Source organism: Gymnogyps californianus, chromosome Z (genome assembly GCF_018139145.2).
Source record: "Gymnogyps californianus isolate 813 chromosome Z, ASM1813914v2, whole genome shotgun sequence".
Lineage (NCBI taxonomy): Eukaryota > Metazoa > Chordata > Aves > Accipitriformes > Cathartidae > Gymnogyps > Gymnogyps californianus.
The window spans coordinates 13,288,378-13,307,892 of NC_059500.1; the positions used below are offsets into that span (position 1 = coordinate 13,288,378).

Here is a 19,515-nt window from a genome sequence, read left to right on the forward strand (position 1 = left end):
TTTGCAGTGTGTTGGATGTTCAGGTTAGTCAGTATTTTTATTAATCAGTTGGGTGACAGGAGAGAGAGTAAATACATAGTTTCACAGAAAATGCTACATCAGAAAAGCTGAAGTCATGTTGGAAGACAGGGTTAGAATTTAAAATATGGCAGATTAGAAATGCAGTACAAAAAGTTCAAACAGGATTGAGTGGAAGTTTGTACACTTGGGCAAAGTAATCAACAGCAAAAATGAAGAATAGAGAGCAATTCATTAGGTACAGCTCTGTGGTATGGCTCAGCGTTATAGTGAAAGACAAAGTGAACATGGCTGAGCAGTGTCACGCTAACATGCGTGGTGCTTAGTTGCTGACTGGGGTTAAACCACGACAAAGAGAAAATACCACAGCAGTAGGTATACATAGGAGTGTAATTTGTCAGACACATGAAGTAATCTTCCCTGTGCATTGAGGAAGGCTTCAGTTGGAGTATTGTCTCTAGTTCTGCAACATAAAGAAAGGTTGACAGTCCTGAAGAGAGACTGATGAGGGATGCAGAAACATGACCTGCAAGGAAATACTAAAGAACAAGTCTTTTATTTTAGAGAATTTATGACAGTCATCAAATGTGTAAAAAGACTGTTTCAAATAATAACTGAATAATCTATCTCTGCATATACATGGAGGATAGAAAAGGTGTAATACACCAATAGTTGCAGAAAGATTTTGGGTTGGATGTTAGGAAAACCTTCCTAACATTAAAACTCACCAAGCATTGGAATAGATTGTTCAGGAGGATTGTAAAGTATCTATCATGAGCTGTGTGTAAGAATAGTATAGACAAACATCTGAATAACTGGCATACAGTTGTTTTTGTCCAGGAGCAAGTGAATTAATTAGAGCACCTCTTGCAGTCTCTTCCATTCAATTTTTTATGAATCTGTGAAACACATAGCGCTCAAATGGAACAAGGTCAATCGGACAGCTGTGATAAAAAGGACAGTTGCTAGCAGGAAGACAACGAGATGAGATGTAAATATGGACCTTGCTTAATGTTTCTAAATAAATTCAAAGAAGGTTTGGAAAAAAACACCCAAAAAGGTCCAGAATGCCAAGGGAGAAAAACACTATTCAAATCATATAGGTACAATTCTTAGGTCCACTGTTTCGGGCTCAGTTTTATAAAATTATGTATTTGTGGATGTAAAGTACTCTAGTTTTGTTCTCATTTCATATTTATGAATGTGTGAGAATGCTTTTCTTTCATGAAGGTGCTTTTATTTCACTCCTCTGCCTTCCCTACATATTTGCTTTGGAAGATTCAAGATCCTCATTGCCTACAGCTTCCTTGGAAGCAAATAAATAGGTTTATCAAGATATTGCAATCAACTTATTTAAGACCTCTTGCTAAGATGCATCAGAGTCCATGGCATCATCTGTTATGTTGAAAGGAAGTGGCTCAGACCCCCAAAAGAGACAGATGTTAATGAAACCTTTGCTCACCACTAGAGGACTAAACAGTTAAATATGATTGAAAGTTTTGTGTTAGGTTATCTGAGTGATTCTCTTGGTAAAAATTACCCACTTAATATTTTTTTAAAAAAAGGAAAGAACAGCTCAAATGTTTTAAACACAAAACATTAAGCAAGAATTTCAATGCTGTTACTGCCTTTCCCTTAGTTCTGTTGTGCTCAAATACTTTCTTAGCATAGAAAATGCCTGTCTGTATTTCACAGCAACAGATGGTATGAAATACCCAGTAAGTGCCCTTTGAGGAAGGAGCTCTTTTTGGAGCTGTCATTGTTGCTCCTCTTATTAAAGTATAATTGTGCTATCTTTAAGATAAAACAAGACAAGTTCATTCTGAAGGAAAAGAACATCACAGAGAGAAAATAAGACTTCCCTTTTTAAGGATAGCTTCATTTGCAGTCTGGGTACTGGAGAAAAACACAACCTGGAAATGGTCTTGTTCAGCACTTGGAACTTGACTAGCTTTTTTCAATTGCAGGCTGTTTAAGCTTTGGTTTTAACTATGTTTCTGCTTACTAGTTCACAGCAGTGTTGTCAAAAGGTAAAACTTCTTACATTCTTGCCAAGTGCTGTTCTCTACAGTTACTAGTCAGTGTCAGGTGGACTGACATTTTATTTCAACTTTTTGAGCCAACTGAATCTGCATCAGAACTAGTCACTATTTTTAGCAATCAGCTGTGCACATTACAAATGTGTTGTCTAATGCCATTCATTGACCTCTAAGAATTCCAGGTGTCTTTCATCCCGAAATCTCTGCCTCAGAGATAGTCTTTGTGTATCTTAGTATTGTCCCCGGGCTCGAATAATGCACGTTTTCCACTCTAAAAGTTTTAGAAGCTGTACTCTGTGAAGTGTCTCTGTTAACTCTTTCATGGACAGCATTGCAGATGATGTCAGATTTTACAATAGTTTTCTTATCCTTAAATGTTTTATTAGTAAAGAATTTTAAAATTAGGTATTTTAAAAAAATCCTGGATGCTCTGCGATCCACAGTTCTCCAGTCAACCCTCATCTTTTCAGGATTTGTCAGTATTTCCATTAAGTAGTTCCTCAGGTCTTCTTTTTCTCTTCCCAAATAATCCATCTTGAATTGTCGTGGTTTAACCCCAGTCAGCAACTAAGCACCACGCAGCCGTTTCCCCCTCCCCCTCCCAGTGGGGTGAGGAGGAAAGGAAAAAAAATAATAAAACTGGTGGGTTGAGATAAGAACAGTTTAATAACTAAAATAAAATATAATACTAACAATAGTAATAATGAAATATAATAATAATAAAGGTAACAAAAAGGAATATAACAAAAAAAGGAAGGGGGGGGGGGAGAAAAAAAACCAGTGATGCACAATGCAATTGCTCACCTCCCGCTGACCAATGCCCAGTTAGTTCCCAAGCCGCGATCCACACCTCCCAGCCAACTCCCCCCTGTTTATATACTGGGCATGACGTTCCATGGTATGGAATAGCCCTTTGGCTAGTTCGGGTCAGTTGCCCCGGCTGTGCTCCTTCCCAGCTTCTTGCACACCTGCTTGCTGGCAGAGCATGGGAAACTGAAAAGTCCTTGGCTTAAGATAAGCGCTACTTAGCAACAACTAAAACCTCAGAGTGTTGTCAACATTATTCTCACACTAAATCCAAAACACAGCACTGCACCAGCTACTAAAAAGAAAGTTACTCTGTCCCAGCCGAAACCAGGACATGAATTTACTATTATCTAATCCTTCTTGATCGAACAAGCACTTCTCCCCTTTTTCATCCAGCTAGAAAGTTTGCAAACTCTTATGTTTCCTGAGTGCTCCTGTGTATAAGCCATCTTTCAGGAGGATGCCCAGCAGGAGAGGGATCATCATAACTTACAGCCCTGGGTGGCATCTTGATGGACCACTGACTTTCATGTGATGTGTCCAGCACCTTTTTTTCAATATGTCTGTCACCAGAAATACAATGTAGTATGCCTAGGACACAAATACAGAGTGCATACCACCATTACAACTGTCGTGTCAGATTCAGTTTGACACTTACTAGAATGAATATAAATTAGAGATGTAGCAAAGGGACGTCATACAGAAAGAGATAATACCAGGTGAATATTGGTCTCAGGTCCTTAGCAGTGTTTGGCATTTAGTCCAGGCCATTAGGGATAGTGAAGTCACCTGTTTCCTTTATTTTAGTAGCCCATTTTGATAGCTTTCAGAAAAATGAAGACCAACAGCTGCTGGGACAAGCCTTCAGAAAGGTGTCAGAAATGATGGTGATGAAACTGCTTTCCCATTTGGTGGCAACTCTCACCTAAATAGTATCCAAGAAGGTGGTGACCTCATGTCATTAATCAGTCAAATATGTGTCTCTGGAATAATTGTCCTCTTTTTCATTCCAACCCATAAATTGACAAGTTTTAAGGACTCTACCACCTGTCTCTTAAATAAACTATTAATCGTAAAATAACTTGTCTGAAATTGTACAGCTTATCAATTTAATACAAAGTTTTGACTGGAAATGGCAAAGGCTTGTGCTGTACCCATGCTTAGAGCAGCCTTCTTCGTCATGTTTGTTGATCTCTAGATTTTCTTGAGACTTTTGAAGAGGTGAAGAATCAGGAATTGGAACGAAAGGCCCAAATAGAAGCCAACATTGTTGCACTCCTGGAGCACTCAAGCAGGGTAAGTGCGTTTCCCTCCTGTGACAAGCTAGGAATTTTGAAGCACAGAACAGGAGAATGAATGGATAAAGAAGGACAGTGGTTTTTATATATTATTCAGTCAGTACCTGCATAATAATCTCTTAAGATGATTAAACATTAAGCCATGCACAGCTGTAGTTAAAAAAAAAAACAAAACAAAAAGAAAGATTTGTTTAATTTCTCTTTATTTCTGGGGAAAGAGTTTTGAATATTAGATAATACTTGTGACCAGAATAAAAGAAATGTTTGCATAATTACTGTAACTCATCATCACTGCTATAATGAACATTATTCCATTCATGATAAACATTTCAGAATACTGCAAATAAAACTACTGCAATATTTTATTTACCTAAAGTCTGCAAATCTCAGTTCATGGGTATTCTGTCACTACTGTTAAGCAACTGACAATATTCCAGTCATCTCTCTGACCTACTAAAATTATGTCTGGAATACCCTGCTGTGTAATATTTAATGTAAACACTTTAGAAATTATTACCATTTGCAGTCTGCCTTTTTTTTGCACTTTCAAAACATTTTTTCTTTTAACATTTTTGGTTCCCATGGATTTCTTTATCTTATAGAAATCTTCCAGCTGAGTAATACTTTGATTATATCATCACTTTAATTGTCTTCTAACTCTTTTCAGCGTGATATACCATAAGGTATATTTTAGGCAATGACACTTACTTTAGAAGAGATCGATATGGCAACACAGTTTATACTTGCTGCATTTTTGTTTCATCTTCACTGACCTGTCAGTACATCTTTTATCAAAAGCTGGCAGAATGAAAATTGTTCACATTCAAATTACTTCAGACTACTTCCAGTATTTTCAGTCTTTGTAGTAGAAAAGCCAAATAATAGACAATGTACTAGGACAGGAGAGTTTTTCACTTGTCCAGTTACCATTTGTTGTTTCAAAGTTACAGCATGTTCTCATTATTGTTATTGGTAACACACAGAATGTGAATCGTATGAAACAAATTTCATCTGTTAGCAATCAAGAGCTGAAGATTATGCAGGAAGACCTCACTTTTAAATCAAATGAAATGCAGAAATCACAGAGCACTGCTAAGAATCTGATTACAGGTGAGATCAGCAATGAACTTTCAAATTCATTCCTTAAAAAAATTAAAATTACCTGAGTTGTTACACTAATAACAAGTACAAGATCAGTAATCTCCACATATTAAAATACAGTGGCAAGTTCATAAATTGAAACTCTTGTGGGTAACAAGTTATTTATATTCCTCAGGAGTATTTCACTTCCTATGATCAGTAAATGATCAGCTTCCTTGCACAGATATACATTAAACAGATGTATTTTAATACAGGGGTACAAAGTTCTTTGAGCGAGAAGTTTGACTTTACTAATATTCACCTTGAAACAAACATTTTTCACGACCTTAAAGTAGTGTTTAATAAATTGAAGTAGAGACTTCCACAGTTATCTAACCATGTATTATTTGTAAATGTAATTCTTAGTATCACTGACTTATGGTTTGTGCTTTTCTAAAGGGGTACGTACCATGGGAGAATAACTGGCAACAACGGTGAATAGCTCTCAAATTCTCAGGCTTTGATTCTGCAAAGTGAATATTCATTTTGACTTCATTTTGGAAATACTCAAATACTTAAAATTAAGTGTAAGAATCTGCAGGATCTTGCCTGTAATTTCAAAAAGCAGACAGTATTTTCCTTTCATTTCCATGACAAGTATCTGTTTAGTTCTTCATTTGCACTGTTTATAGTGGAATTGTTCTCATAATTCTAAGCCTTTGCCAATATCATTATTGGTTCAGCAAGCCTTTCCTTGTTTGTTTGGCTGAAAGGAAGGCAGGAATTAAGAACCATAAATCATTTTGTTAGAAGGCTATTACGTGCTGTACTTGGTAGTAATTTTCAAAATAGGAGCCTGTGTTGTAACTTCGAAGTAGTTATGTGCAAATAAGTTGTTATGCACAAAATGTTACAGAAATTGATTGTTCTGTTGTGTGTTTGAACATTTAGTGTTTGCTTGACTGCAAATACTCATTTTGTAGTTCTAGCATAGTTTAAAAAGCTGGGCCATACATTACAAGTTCAAATACAGCTTTTTTTTCTTTCGTGTAAGGATCAATTCTTATTACTTCACAACATAAGTACGTTCTGGAAGCACATAGTGCTATAGACATTATTGAAAGACATTTCTTTCTTAGCAAGGGGAGAGAAGGAAGTTACAGTACATAATTTTCAGCATATCATTTAAATGATTCATAAGTAAACTTCTGAAAGCAAAGAGTCACAGATACTGTAATAAACAACTTAAGATTCTTTCAAAAATACAGTGAATGTTCAGTTTGCACAGTTGAAGTTCTTCCTAACCCTTGAATTATAGCACCGTCATCTTCAGGATTCTTTTGCTGTGTTTAAAATCTGGATTTCCATATTTTCTTGTCATAACACAGACATAAAAAGTCCACCAGCAGAACCCTTAAAAAAAAAAGAAAGGAAAAAAAAAAAGACAGAAAAAAAGAAAGGGAAAAAAAAGAAAAGGAAACCATGAAGAGTAAACAAAAGTGCTGATGGCATAGTTTCCCAAAAACATTTCCCTGGGTCACTGTAGTTTGGTCTGAGAGTTTGCTACTGTGTACACACCGCCTGCTAGACACTGCAACTTCATGGCGTATCAGAAGGAACTGGGCTGCATCCTCTTCCTGTCTCTTCCCCTAGAGAAGTTTTGAGGTTTTTTAGTTTTGAGTTTTTTTCATTGAGGCTGCTGCTGGATAAGGATAAAATTCACCCCTTCTAGCTTCTTCCCTTTTCTCCAGAAAGTGTGAATGGATAGGAATAGCCCATTGCTGTCTCACCATAGTTTTTGTTAGTATATAGATAGAACAGTCCAAGAAGCCTTTCTAGCTTTTTGGCATTTATGTTGTTATTACTCTTTACACGTAAAAGAAATCCCAATTAGTCAACTATGCATTGTTTTAAAATACAAAATATAAATATTAGAACAACTATATAAAAAGCAAAAATGCTGTGATTAGGCCTAGATAAATCCTTAAGGAAATATAAAGTAGTTTTCTGCTATTTCTCTCCAATTTCAATTATTTTTATTTTATAATTCTATTTTTTACTGGTTTTAATGTTAAAGCCCTGATTTATTGAGGTCCTTAAGCATTTGTCTGTCTTTAAACCAAACCACAGTGCCATAGGAACAAGAGAAGTAGAGCTGTGGTCTGTTCAGTTGTGTTTTAGGATCTGACATTGACCAATACCAGGAACTTCAAAGTGAAACTATGGGCAGTTATGAAATATTCTGGACACAGGGGAAGTGTTTTTCGACCCTTAAGCCCTTTAGGGTCGAAGGCAGCATAAACATTGAATCACAGACATGCAATGCAGTTCCAAACGTTTTATTTTTAAACCATTCTTTTTACCAGTATGGAAATTTTGTATTTATATAAATGTTCTTTGCACATACAGGACCCTTTCAGTCTCACCTTATGGAAGTGTGTTCCTCAGGTTAATTACATATTGTACACAAAAATCTTGGCTTGTCTGTTTTTTTGTTTTGAGGTTCGTAAAGAAATCGCCAACGCACTCTGTAATAAGCCAGAAATGTTGATTAAAGCCAATGTTTCACTCTAAAAAATGAGTATATGGCATAAGTACACAAGAGGAGGGATGAGTACCAAAATCTTGCTATGACAGGGTTTTGATCAGGTGAGATTTTCCCAAATAATTCCACTAATGAAACAATACCCACAGTTTCTGGAAAGGTGAACTCTATCACATATGCACATCCACTCCCTTCTGCCATAAAGATCTCTACTGCCTTGGTTAAGTTAGGGGGAAAATTCCCTACCTTTTTTCCAGGTGATGGGCACAAATCTGAGTGTGTGAGCAAAATATACAGTCTATGCTGAGAGCAGTTTCCTTGTGCTGTCTCATCCCTTCCAATAGCCCACTTTGCCTGATATTTTAGAACCTAGAAAAAAACCCTGCATTATTTGTATCATTCTTCTGAGTTAGACACGGCTCTGAAACATAAGATCATGTAGCCATGTGTTTAAATGTTCAGGAACATGAAGAAAATACAATGACAAGGCTGCAGGTCAGAAAACCATCCAAAACAAGTCTAGCCACCTCTAGTCCTTCCGCACTCAGGGTGGATAACTTATCCTCAAAATGAGATAAAAGTATATTTTTTTGTTTTGTGTATCTTTATTGTGTCCTCTCTTAAACATCTCATGTCTGAATGGTTTCAGTCTTTACAGCTCTCTTCGTATAAGAATCCATCCATACTTCTAACTCCTTTAATTACCTGTATCTCTGTTGTTACTTTTTAATGGATTGTCAGAAGTAAATGCTGTATATTGTAGCACATGCTCATTTTGTAAGTTCTTATTCTGTGGAGATACGGAAGTGTTTTCCTGTACAGAACAAATGTTTAAAGCAAATTTGGCTACTTACTCGCATAAAACTAAGTCTTATCATATGCAAGCAACATAAATAAAAAGAACATGATGCTAAAAACTAACAAAAATAATTTTTTTTAATTGTCTGCATTATTGCAGTCAACTTTTTGTAAGGTATCAACCACTGCTTTAAGACTTGAAATTGACTGATGCTATAAACAACTGTAACAATAGAAATACCACACTGTGATATAGAAAATCACCACGTTTTCATTAGTCTTCACTTATGGAGTATAATACAGTAATTGTAATATAGGAGTCTGACTTATGGGATGATTGTGAAGATCAAATTTTTTTTCTTTCATTCACATTAACATTCCCATGAATATTAAAATCAGAAAGATATGTAGGAGCTGTTTGTATTGCTTAAGTATAGCATAAACGTTTATATACTGGGCAATGTATTTTGAAATTAAAAGTACTGTTAATTAGAGATTGTGTATCTGGTGATCTAGAGAGTCAAAAACTGCAGATGGACCTACAGAAGATGGAACTTTTGGAGGGCAAGATGGTTGATGAACTGGCTTCTCTTAAAGAGAAAATCGAACAAACAAAAACGGAGTTGGAGGTCTATAATAATTTGCCAGCTCTGAAAGCATCAGGAGAAGAAAAGAAAAAGGTAATGAAAGGAATGAAACTTTGGATTATACAGAATTTGTGTGGTTTTGAACACCTAGTGGAGGGGCGTGCAGGTCTATGACTGGGAATCCTGTCTGATAGCTGAAAACTGGGCTTGCACACCAGTGCAAATGAATCCAAATGCTTCTCTGCTTATAAATGTGACATGTTAACTGGGTACATGTAGCAGGCTATCAGCTGGATACCTTTTGATAACTTCCTTCCACAAAATTTCCCATTGATTTTAGTGATTCATCTGAACTTTTCTGCTGTAACTTACGACTACCCATAAGTTTGAATTTAGCAATCTAACCACAGAACCCAAACAAAAAAGAAAAATCTATCCTGCTTGTATTTACTCTAAGACAAACTCCATCTAGAGCACTTCCTACTTCACATGTGATAAATTTCCTACAAATGCTTAACACCAGTGTTCCCACTTGTGCTGATATAGTATGGTCTAAGCCTACAACTTGGTCATAACCGTTGAATATTTATCTTTAGGATAGAGCATGCACTGCTAGAGAAAAGCCTTTTGAGTTCTTTATACATACGATCTTGTTCTGAAAGGAAGAAAAAGTAGCATCTTGAAAGCTGAATTAAAATAATTTGTCTGTAGCCCACAGCAAATGAACTCATCCATTAATCGGTTTGTGTTGGTTTTTTTCCAACTAGAGACTCCAGAATGACAAAGAAAAATTAACAAAACGTAGCCATGCTTTCAAGAAAATAATGGAACATTTGAATACAGAGTATGAGACACTAAAGAGAGAGCTGCAAGAGAATGAGACACATTCTCAGGTATAGCTCAAGCTACGTATTATCTCTTCAGTTGTTTCTACCGCGGTTTCGGTTTTCTCATACACATGAAGCATTGTATGGGCGGAATCAGTTTTTTCCTTCTCGGGGAGTTTTCAAAGTTATGTGTTGTAAATGTTTAGCCATATTTTCTGTTTTCAAACAAAAGTTAATATCGTGCCAATAAATTTCTTGTAAGCTTTGGATTTCAGAGTTACTAGGCAGAGGTCTTTCTGAACTTAAAAATTGTGTGAATCCTTTGTTTAAGTGTTTGTATTAATCTTGTTCAGAATTCTCCCCCTTTTGCCCTTCCTTTGCTTGAGGAGTTTTGAGGACCAACTTAGAAAGAAACTACAGGGGAAAAAAGTCACTACTAATTAGATAAGATCACTTTTGCTTTTAAACTTACGGTGGTAAGTTTTTTTTCTTGCAACCTGTACTATTAATTCCATTTCCCTTTTTCCAGTCCTTCTGCTCCTTGCAGACCACTGAAGTTTTAGGGTTTGTTCAGACTTCTTTAAACCCAGGGAACTTTGGTATATGAGTATATTTACATTTACATTTCAAAAGTGAATCAGAAAAGATTATAAACTCTTGAGCAGCTTTGATTCTTCCATTATAAACATCCATAAATTGCTGTCATTTTGGTAACAGAACTTTACTGGCATACAGGTTTGAATGCGCAGAAGGAAAATTGATAACCTCAAAATAAGCTGAAAAATGGAAATCTATTATTTTCTCTGCATTGCACTGATTTTTATTGTTTCAGGTTGTTGAGATCTTTGTCCTTTAGAACTGTTACTTTTTTCTAATTCAGTTAAAAGCTGAAGGTGATATTTGTACATGTTTAAGTTAACTTTCGTCTGGAGTGAACTCTATGGAGCAGATGAGAGGGCATAGCTCTAAATGAGGAGGTACACATATACATTCACAGCATACGATTATTGTGGGCTCACTCTAGGGTGATGATATAAATCCCCAAAGCTGCATGCCAAAGTCTGCCAGACTTCAGATATTGTACATTTTTTATGCCAAGATCAGATTCTTATTCCTAGAGATTATGTAAATCAGAAATGGATACCCAGCCAGTGTTAAGATACTTGCATAATGATACTAAAAAGTTTATATAAAATGGTAGTTGTACAGCATTTCTTCAGTTCATTAGCTTGTGGCAGTTCTATTTCAATGTGTGCAAAAAGGATTTGTTTCTTTGCTTTTTATGTCATGAGTGTAAATGTCATGAGGGTGAATAAAGGTATATCTTAAAATAGCTGATTAGTTGACATGCATCAAGCATTTTGAAGTACAAATAGCGTTTACATATCTTGAGGGTTTGGGCAATTTTGCAAGCAGTTGACTGTATGAGTTGTGGCCTTCAAGGAGTTGCTATAAAAATGCACTGGATATTTCCTGTGATATATATCAGATAGTATTTTAAACCTAGGCTCCTCTACCAGCTGTATTGCATGTAGCAACAGCTACAAAGGGGGCAATAAAAATTATAATTGGTCAGAAATATCATTTCTTGGAAATAAGTGACTGCCATGTTTGCTGTGAACCAGTACACTAGATAGCTGATTCTTCACTGTAAGATTTATTTTGAGTAATACAGCAACTATTTTCATATCTTCTAGCTTAAGAATAAGCTTTTAAGTAAAATGTTGCAATATTTTCCTAATTTATTACCTTAGTTTCCACTGAAAGTTCAGTCTCAGAATGATTTTCAGTTTTTGCATTTAAAAATAACATCTGCATATCTTGAAATCCAGAACCTTGAACAGTAGCATCAGAAAAACAAATATAAAATTGTATTGTAAGGAAACAGCCATCGATATAATGTCCACATTAGTTTCCTGTTGATGCTGAAAGTATTGAAGAAGTGCCAGCACTTAACCCACACTCCTACAATCTTCTCGCTGCAGCTCTGTTCTTATCACAGCTTCTGGCATCAGACAGGAAACTTAACTATGGAAGTAAGGAAGTTTCTTCTGTATAGCTCAAAGTCCAAGACAGTGTCAGGAAATATTGTATCTTTGGTGATTTTAGATCTTACTGATTTTAAGAAGAGATCATTTAAATGATATGAAGTGTAATGAGAATTAGTATCTCCCTGCAGTGTTCACCTTTTTACTTCTGACTTGCTTACAGACTTCCCTATACGACAAGTCTTGAATTCTCATCTGATTTTTTCCATCTACCACTGCAGTTGCATGCAGTGCTTTTATATAAATACATGTATGAAGTGCTTAATTATATACAGGTTAATCATTGGCGGCTTTAAAAATCATTTTGCCATTGTTTCTCATTTCTGTGGGTTTTTTGTGAAGTAACTTTGATCTTATCAGGTGATAGAGTACAAGGTATTGATACAACATTTTTGGGAGATTCTTTGTATAAAGTACGTGTGTAATAATTATCGTTTTCATTTTTGGCTCTTTTTGTGTTTTCAGCTTACAAATTTGGAGAGGAAGTGGCAGCACCATGAGCAAAATAACTTTATGATGAAGGAATGTATCCTTTTTTTTAAGAAATAAGTAAAATTCACACACTGTATTAATTGAGGAAGAAGTCTGTTTCCTCCAGCAGAATAAGACAGGACGGAATGGGGAGCAGGAGACAGGAGAGGAGGGGAAAGGCAATGCTTTGCAAATGTCTGGTTAGCTGATAGATATTATATATGGCAAAACTTGCATGTGTTGTCTGAAACAATTTTACGGGGTCCTAAAGCGTAAGATTTGTCTTGCAGTCTGGAGTTTTTTCTGTTGGGTCAGTTTTGCCATTAGATTTCATATGAAGATCATCTTCACATCTGTCCAGTCTTACCTGAAATTATCCAGCAAGTGTAGCATTGTTTGAATGTATAGCGTGGTGACTTTGCATGGTATTTTGCAGTTTTAAAACACCATAAATATCAATGATGAAAAAGTAAACAACAAATTGTATGCATTTAATGCATTTCTTATCAAATAGAAGAGGAATTGCATATTAGAGGGGAAAAAAATCAGATAAATGTGGTAAGATATTTGGGAGAGACATAAAGGAGATACTTTAGCTACAAAATGGGCTGGGATGAGGGAACTGTGTTGTAGCTCTCTCATTATGTCATGCTAATTAAAAAGTTACATTCCACTAATCATATAAGACCTTCCAAAACATCAGCAAAATCTTATTTGCTGCAAGTGACTTTCATGAGGTAGTTTTTGAAATTAGCAAAAGCACTCAAGTTTTTTTAATTAGAATTGATGGTTTTTCTTGTACTATTCTCCATAGTTATGGTAGAGATCTGAGTAGAGCATAGTTGCACTTTTATTTTATATTCTAGGGACTTTGAATTCAGTACAATAAATTCACTTCTTTAAAATTATTTAGGAAACAAAAAATCTGAAATCTCAAAGATGCATAGAATCACTGTTACGTGATCATAGTACAAATGTAATCGGTAAAAGGAACAGCAAAACTAGACTGTATCATCCAGAGTTGTGGGTTGGACAGTGGACATTGATAAATGTCTCAAAAGATGGCATAAGAATATATTTCAGGCAATTCTGTAACAGCCTAGCCATCAGGGGGGAAAAAAAAAAAAAGGATCTGCATATAGTGTTATCTTTTTCATATACCAAATATCCCATTTCTCGTATCTGGTAAGTGCTCTGATTCTTAGAAAAAATCTGAAAAAAGTCTTGGACAACGTAATATAATTGGAGCCACCTCCTCTACGAAGAAGGGTCTACAGGGATATTTTATTAAGGCAAGAATGTTAGATCCTTTTTTTTCTAACAGAAAAAACTCTAAAACCAGGAGAAAAAGTTGATCAGGACATTAAAAGTGCCTCCTAACTTGCTAGAATGTATTACCTATCCAAGTGCAGACCCTTATACAGAGTTTTACGTCTGCGTGGGCTAGTGGAAAGAAAGGTCCTGCTTTCTTGGACTGGGACTTTTGTAGCCGGAGTTCTAAAGTGCCAAACTGTATGGCTGTAAATAGCTGAGTGCCTTGAAATGGTTTTGTTTGCAGTGTAACAATGGGCAGAGTCTTCCACGAGGGACCTATTGCCTGTATATATGAAAACAGAACTGACTCAGGCATGTAATCTCTTTTTTTTTACCATTCTTGGCATGAGATGGAAGCTAGTAAATTGGTGTAAATCTTTTAGACCCAATTTGAGTTTTTTCTATTATTTGCAACCCCTGACAGTTTTCACAGAAGGAAACTTACTGTATTGTCGTTCCCTTATGATCTCTAATTATGCTAATTTTTACACTGGCAGTTTGTTTCCTTAATTCTTTTAATCAGTCATAGCAACAAAAAGTCAGGAGAGTGACTACCAGCCAATAATGAAGAACGTGAGAAAGCTGGTCACAGAATACAACAAAGCTCTCATAGAAGCTTTACAGAACACCAAGAACTGAAGCCAGGCGCTTCCTTCCTGCCCCAATGGACCAAGAATGAGAGATGTGCACAGGCAGCATGGAAAGCTGGACTACTGAGCTCATTTGCTCACCACTACAGTGACAGATATTCTTAGAAGTATTTTTCCAGGTTTTTAGAAGTCACGGGTTTTAATAGTATCCCTCCTTTTGCAACATTTAAAAATTTTAGAAATAAGCTTCTGAATTTTAGAAACTTGTAGAAATAAAAAGGAAATACTGCACGAGTGTAAAATCCTCAGAACATTTTACTGAGGCCCATCACTGGATTGCATCTCAAATGTGAAACTTCAGTCTGCTTTACCCAATGAATCTCTAATTGTCTTGTAGTCCTATCCTTGCCAAACAGAATAGGAGTGTTCCCTGAATAAGGACTGCCTGACAGGTTCTCATGTGCATTATCTTAAATGAAGTGTATAATAAGATAAACGGTGATGTCAGCATACCATCCCTAATTAAATAGCAATTTATAACAAGTAAGGAAAACATCTAAGGATGTGAAGCATACTTTTAAGTCAGAATTGCTTCATAGTATAAACTCTTATAATAAAAGCAAATATACTTTGGATCTGTCAGCAAATTTTCATTTCCCAATGGAGAACTGATTAACTTTTTTTTTTACATTTTTTAATGTAATTATAAGGAGTGAAGTGCGATAAAAAGTAGTGAAACATAGCTGATACTGACCTTGTGCGGAGCATTTTACTTTTGTAGTATTCACCAATAAAGGAAATAATAGGGAAAAAAAAATTTGTATTTTCTGCAATGTTTTTTTTCCTCAGGTTTCAAGCTGCAGTGTCATATGCAACCTCTACTTTGACAAAAATACATAGAAAGAGATTCAGCATAGAACAAAAACAGGACTGATACAGAAACAATGTGCTTTATGATACAGAAATTTCAGAAAACGTTTACATAAAACAAAATCTCCATGTATATATTTCCTTCACATTCTACATGTAATGTAATTATAAACTACCTATTGATAACTTCCTCCACCTGGTATGTTGTAAACTAGTCCTGATCAAAGAGAAAAAAGCGCAGTTGACTACAGATAGGAATCTTAGCCAGATGTTAATCTAGCCTTTTACAAAAAATAATAAAAAACAGTGGGGTCTGGATTTATAGTTGTTCTGCTCTCTTAGAAAGTTTTCTGAAAAAGAAGTAGACTATATGCTTCACTTTATAGAACTGGAGTAGACAAAGAATTAGAAAATGCACTGATTCTGTTAAAATAGAAGTTCTGTATTTTTGTCACTAAATTTCTCCAAATCTATGATTGTCATTTTGAGAATAAAGAGGGATGTAAAACAAAAATATTGAAGATTTTTGCAGAGCACTGTATTTCTAAATTCAGCACAGTAAATGCTGTTGCTCTCTGTATTTATGTCTGTATAATATTTAGATATAATGGAACAGGATTTCTATAAACCAAGGACTGTTATCTAGGGGAAATTCCCACTAATGTCTCTTCCTTCCTGTCAAAGTTTCAGCTATTCCAGAGAGAGCCCACTATTTGCTGAAATAAAGTTGAAGTCTAATATTCTCACCAATCAAACCATCAGCCAGAGATCGCCTCCTGAATTCCACTTGTGCTACAATAACATATTTTAATGAACAATGGAAAAAAGCTGCAGACTGAATAAACAGACTGCTTTAAATTCACTTTCACTCAGGGTAGGGGATGGTTTTATTCCTTGGTAGTGATTCTATAAGACAGCATGGTAAAGTTTACAGGTTTTTGTTGTGTTCCCCAGGAGATGCCTGTCATAAAAGCCCTCTCTCTAGCATGCTGTTCTTTTCCTTGTTCTATTGAAGGATCTCCAGATTACCTGTTTCTGTCTGCAAATCTTGTCAATCGTTCCTTTACAGTTCATCCTTACAGTCCTGGATCATGGTCATAGTACCCGTGGCTGAAAAGAACTGCATGGATTCTAAATAGTGAGCTACGCAGCAGGCATTTAATCTCCCTCTAGGAGATTAATAAGTCATTCCCAGTAGTAAGCTGAGTAAATTGTATCCGTATCTAGCTCCTCAAGTCTCAGTGAAAATAACGTCGTCTTTAACTCTTTTTATCTTCTTCTTTTTAAATACAAGTTTAAGTACCAGACACGACATTTTTTCACCAGAGCTTCTGCGTGTATATCAAGACACTAATTCAGTAACACAGGTCTCTCTACCCAGGCAGTCTTTTATCCATTTTATGCTATGTCTTCAAACCGAGAGGAAATTAATTAAGTGGCAGCATCTATGGGGTGGAGAAATGTAAAACCTTTTCTGCTTACCTGTCTCACCAGGGCTGAGTAGCGGTAGGGATTACCTCCCTCAGCCTGCTGGCAATGCTTTTCCTAACACACCTCAGCATACCGTTGGCCTTTTTTGCTGTGCATTGTTGGCTCTTGGCCAGCTCAGTGTCCACCAGGAAGGATGCCAAGGTCCTTCTCAGCAAAGCTGCTTTCCAGCCACTCAGCCCTCAGTGTGTATGGGTGCATGGGTTGTTCCTCCCCAGGGGCAGGACTGTGCATTTATCTTTGTGGAACTTCATGAGATTCCTGTCTGTCCATTTCTTCAGTCTGTTGAGGTCCCTCTGAACAGCGGCACGCCCATCCAGTGCATCAGCTACTCCTCCCAGCTTTGTGTCATCACCTGCAAACTTGTTGAGGGCGCGCTCTGACCCATCATCCAGGTCATTAGTGAAAAGGTTAAACAGTATTGGGATGCGTATGGGTATTGGGGTACACCACCACTGACTGGCCTCCAGCTGGACTTTGGGCCACTGATCACACAGTGAGCCCCAAGCCAGTTCTCAGTCCACCTCACTGTCCGCTTACCTAACCCATGCTTTGTCAGCTTATCTATGACGATTTTATGGCAAACCATGTCAAATGCCTCGCTAATGTTGAGGTAAACAACATCCACACCTCTCTCCTTGCTCACTGAGTTAGTTACCTTATTGTGGAAGGCTGTCATGTTGGTTAAGCATAATTTCCCCTTCATAAATCCATGCTATCTATTCATGATCACCTTCCCATCCTTCATGTGTCTGGAAATGGTGTCCAGTGTAAGTTGCTCCATCACTTTCTCGGGGATCGAGGTGAGGCTGACCGACCTGTAGTTCCCTGGCTCGCTCTTCTTGCTCTTCCTGAAGATAGGAGTGACATTTGCTTTCTTTCAGTCTTCAGAAGCCTCTCCCTATCACCATGAAAAAAAGATAATTGAGAACGGCCTCGCAATGCCATCAGCCAGCTCCCTCTGCACATGTGGGTGCATCCCAACAAGCCCCATGGACTTAACGTATGTTCAGTTTGTTTAAAAGTTCCCTAACCTGGTCCTCCTTCAGGAAGAAGCCACTGAGGCATTAGGATACCAGGTTTGACAGTGTCTGTCACTCCAAATCCACTCCAAATTCACTGGCACACTGCATGGAAACGAGCATTTCAATTTCAAAATCTTCAACCAAAGGGTCTGTTACTTCTATGTTATGCTTGTGCTTTGCATGAGGATGAGCATAGGAATGACTTGTCATTATTCCCAGCTCATGATGGGATGACACTGCATCAACCTTGCTCCCATATTCAGGAATATCATCATATCTCCAGGCAAACTGTATTTTTGCTGCAGGCAAGAGTTAATCCTCTTGTTGGTCTTCCTGCTTCATCTTACCTTCACTGCTTTTCATTGTGATCAAAAAAATGTATTTTTCTTTCAAGATGAGTTGATTTTTTTCCCAGTGTTAGTGAGCCTAGAAGACAACATCCAGCATTCCTGTGAGCAATTCCACACAGGCAGAACACTGAGATTCTTTTTTAGTGCTTTCTGCCTGATTGATGACATTAGTTAATGTCAATGCTTCTTAGTGCTGTATGTGCTGTTTCATGATCAGAGGGATATGTTTCCAAAAAGTGAAGCGGTTGTAAAGTCTTTCAGTACACTTCTATTTTTCTGCTGCAAGTGTAAAACAAAAATACAAGGCATAAGGCAAACCTTATGATGAGGTACTAGCAATAAGAACATCTTAGTTTGAGGAGAGAGATATTAAAATGCTTACTTTATTCTGCAAAGTATCTGCTTTGAGTGAACTCCTTGGAAACATGTCTCATAGTGATAAGGCATCTGGGTGAGGTGGACGTGGCAATTGTCTGGAGTGAAAAAAAAAAACTCAGATTCTGAAAGAGATCATAAAATCGGAGTTCACTTGAGCACATGTACAACGGTGAATACAAGCTGAACGCTGACTGCTGTATGTATTGTAGGTGACAACTCCAGCCAGAGCAATGCTGCAAAATGCAGGTTAATCACTGGGAAGGGGAACTGAATTACTCCCAGAAAAAATAGTTGTCATCTTTTCCTTCTTCAGTAAAGAGGAAGAAAGCCTTTAAGCATTTCATAACTGCAGAGATGATCTGAATTCAAATCCCAGCTTTGATCAATCCTTCGTTGGGATTGGCAGCAGTTTATAGCCGAGGAAGAAATCTTCCTTGCCCTGACTTGCGGTCTACACTTGCAGGTTCTCCTTTCAGGAAGGAGGACTAACTGGACAATATGCCAAATGTGTGAACTGGAGGAAGCCTCCCACGTTTTAAAAAAAAATGAGCCAGAAATGTAAAATGATCCGCTCTTGTTTCCTCTTGTAAAGCTAATTCCTTGAAAGCTACATTCATTTAAAGTGACTGAGCCTGATTCACTGAGCACTGGTATCTCTGGATCAGGCCCAAGATTTCTGCTGTGCAGCAAAGGATGAGTAAGGTGCAAGACCTCTGTCTCCAACATACAACAGGAGTTTGCCCACAAATACTATTTCAAGTGGGGTGAGGGGGACTCAGCACCTCTGAAAATTACAAAGAAAAAGAAAGTGATGATTATAGCAGAAATTATCAGTACTATCAGTCACCCCAATCGTTATGCATGAGAGACAAAATTCCAAATAAAGCCTTCAAATTTTTAGTATCCTTCCTGTTCCTTCTTTTTCTTCCAAATTAAATGAAGAGAGGGTATTTAATGGCTTGGACTTGTGTTCAAGTTTGCT

General features: G+C 36.9%; 1 protein-coding gene across 1 annotated transcript in view; it reads left to right on the forward strand.

Moving 5' to 3' along the window:
* IFT74 (intraflagellar transport 74) overlaps nt 1-15,785 on the forward strand; it is a 43,015-nt gene extending 27,230 nt beyond the window's left edge. The window contains exons 16-21 of the mRNA XM_050913450.1: nt 4,063-4,160; nt 5,146-5,272; nt 9,102-9,265; nt 9,940-10,065; nt 12,513-12,573; nt 14,356-15,785. Of these exons, the coding sequence (XP_050769407.1) occupies nt 4,063-4,160; nt 5,146-5,272; nt 9,102-9,265; nt 9,940-10,065; nt 12,513-12,573; nt 14,356-14,471 (692 nt within the window). The 3' untranslated portion in view covers nt 14,472-15,785. The remainder of the gene's footprint in view (nt 1-4,062; nt 4,161-5,145; nt 5,273-9,101; nt 9,266-9,939; nt 10,066-12,512; nt 12,574-14,355) is intronic.
* The last annotated feature ends 3,730 nt before the right edge of the window (nt 15,786-19,515 follow it).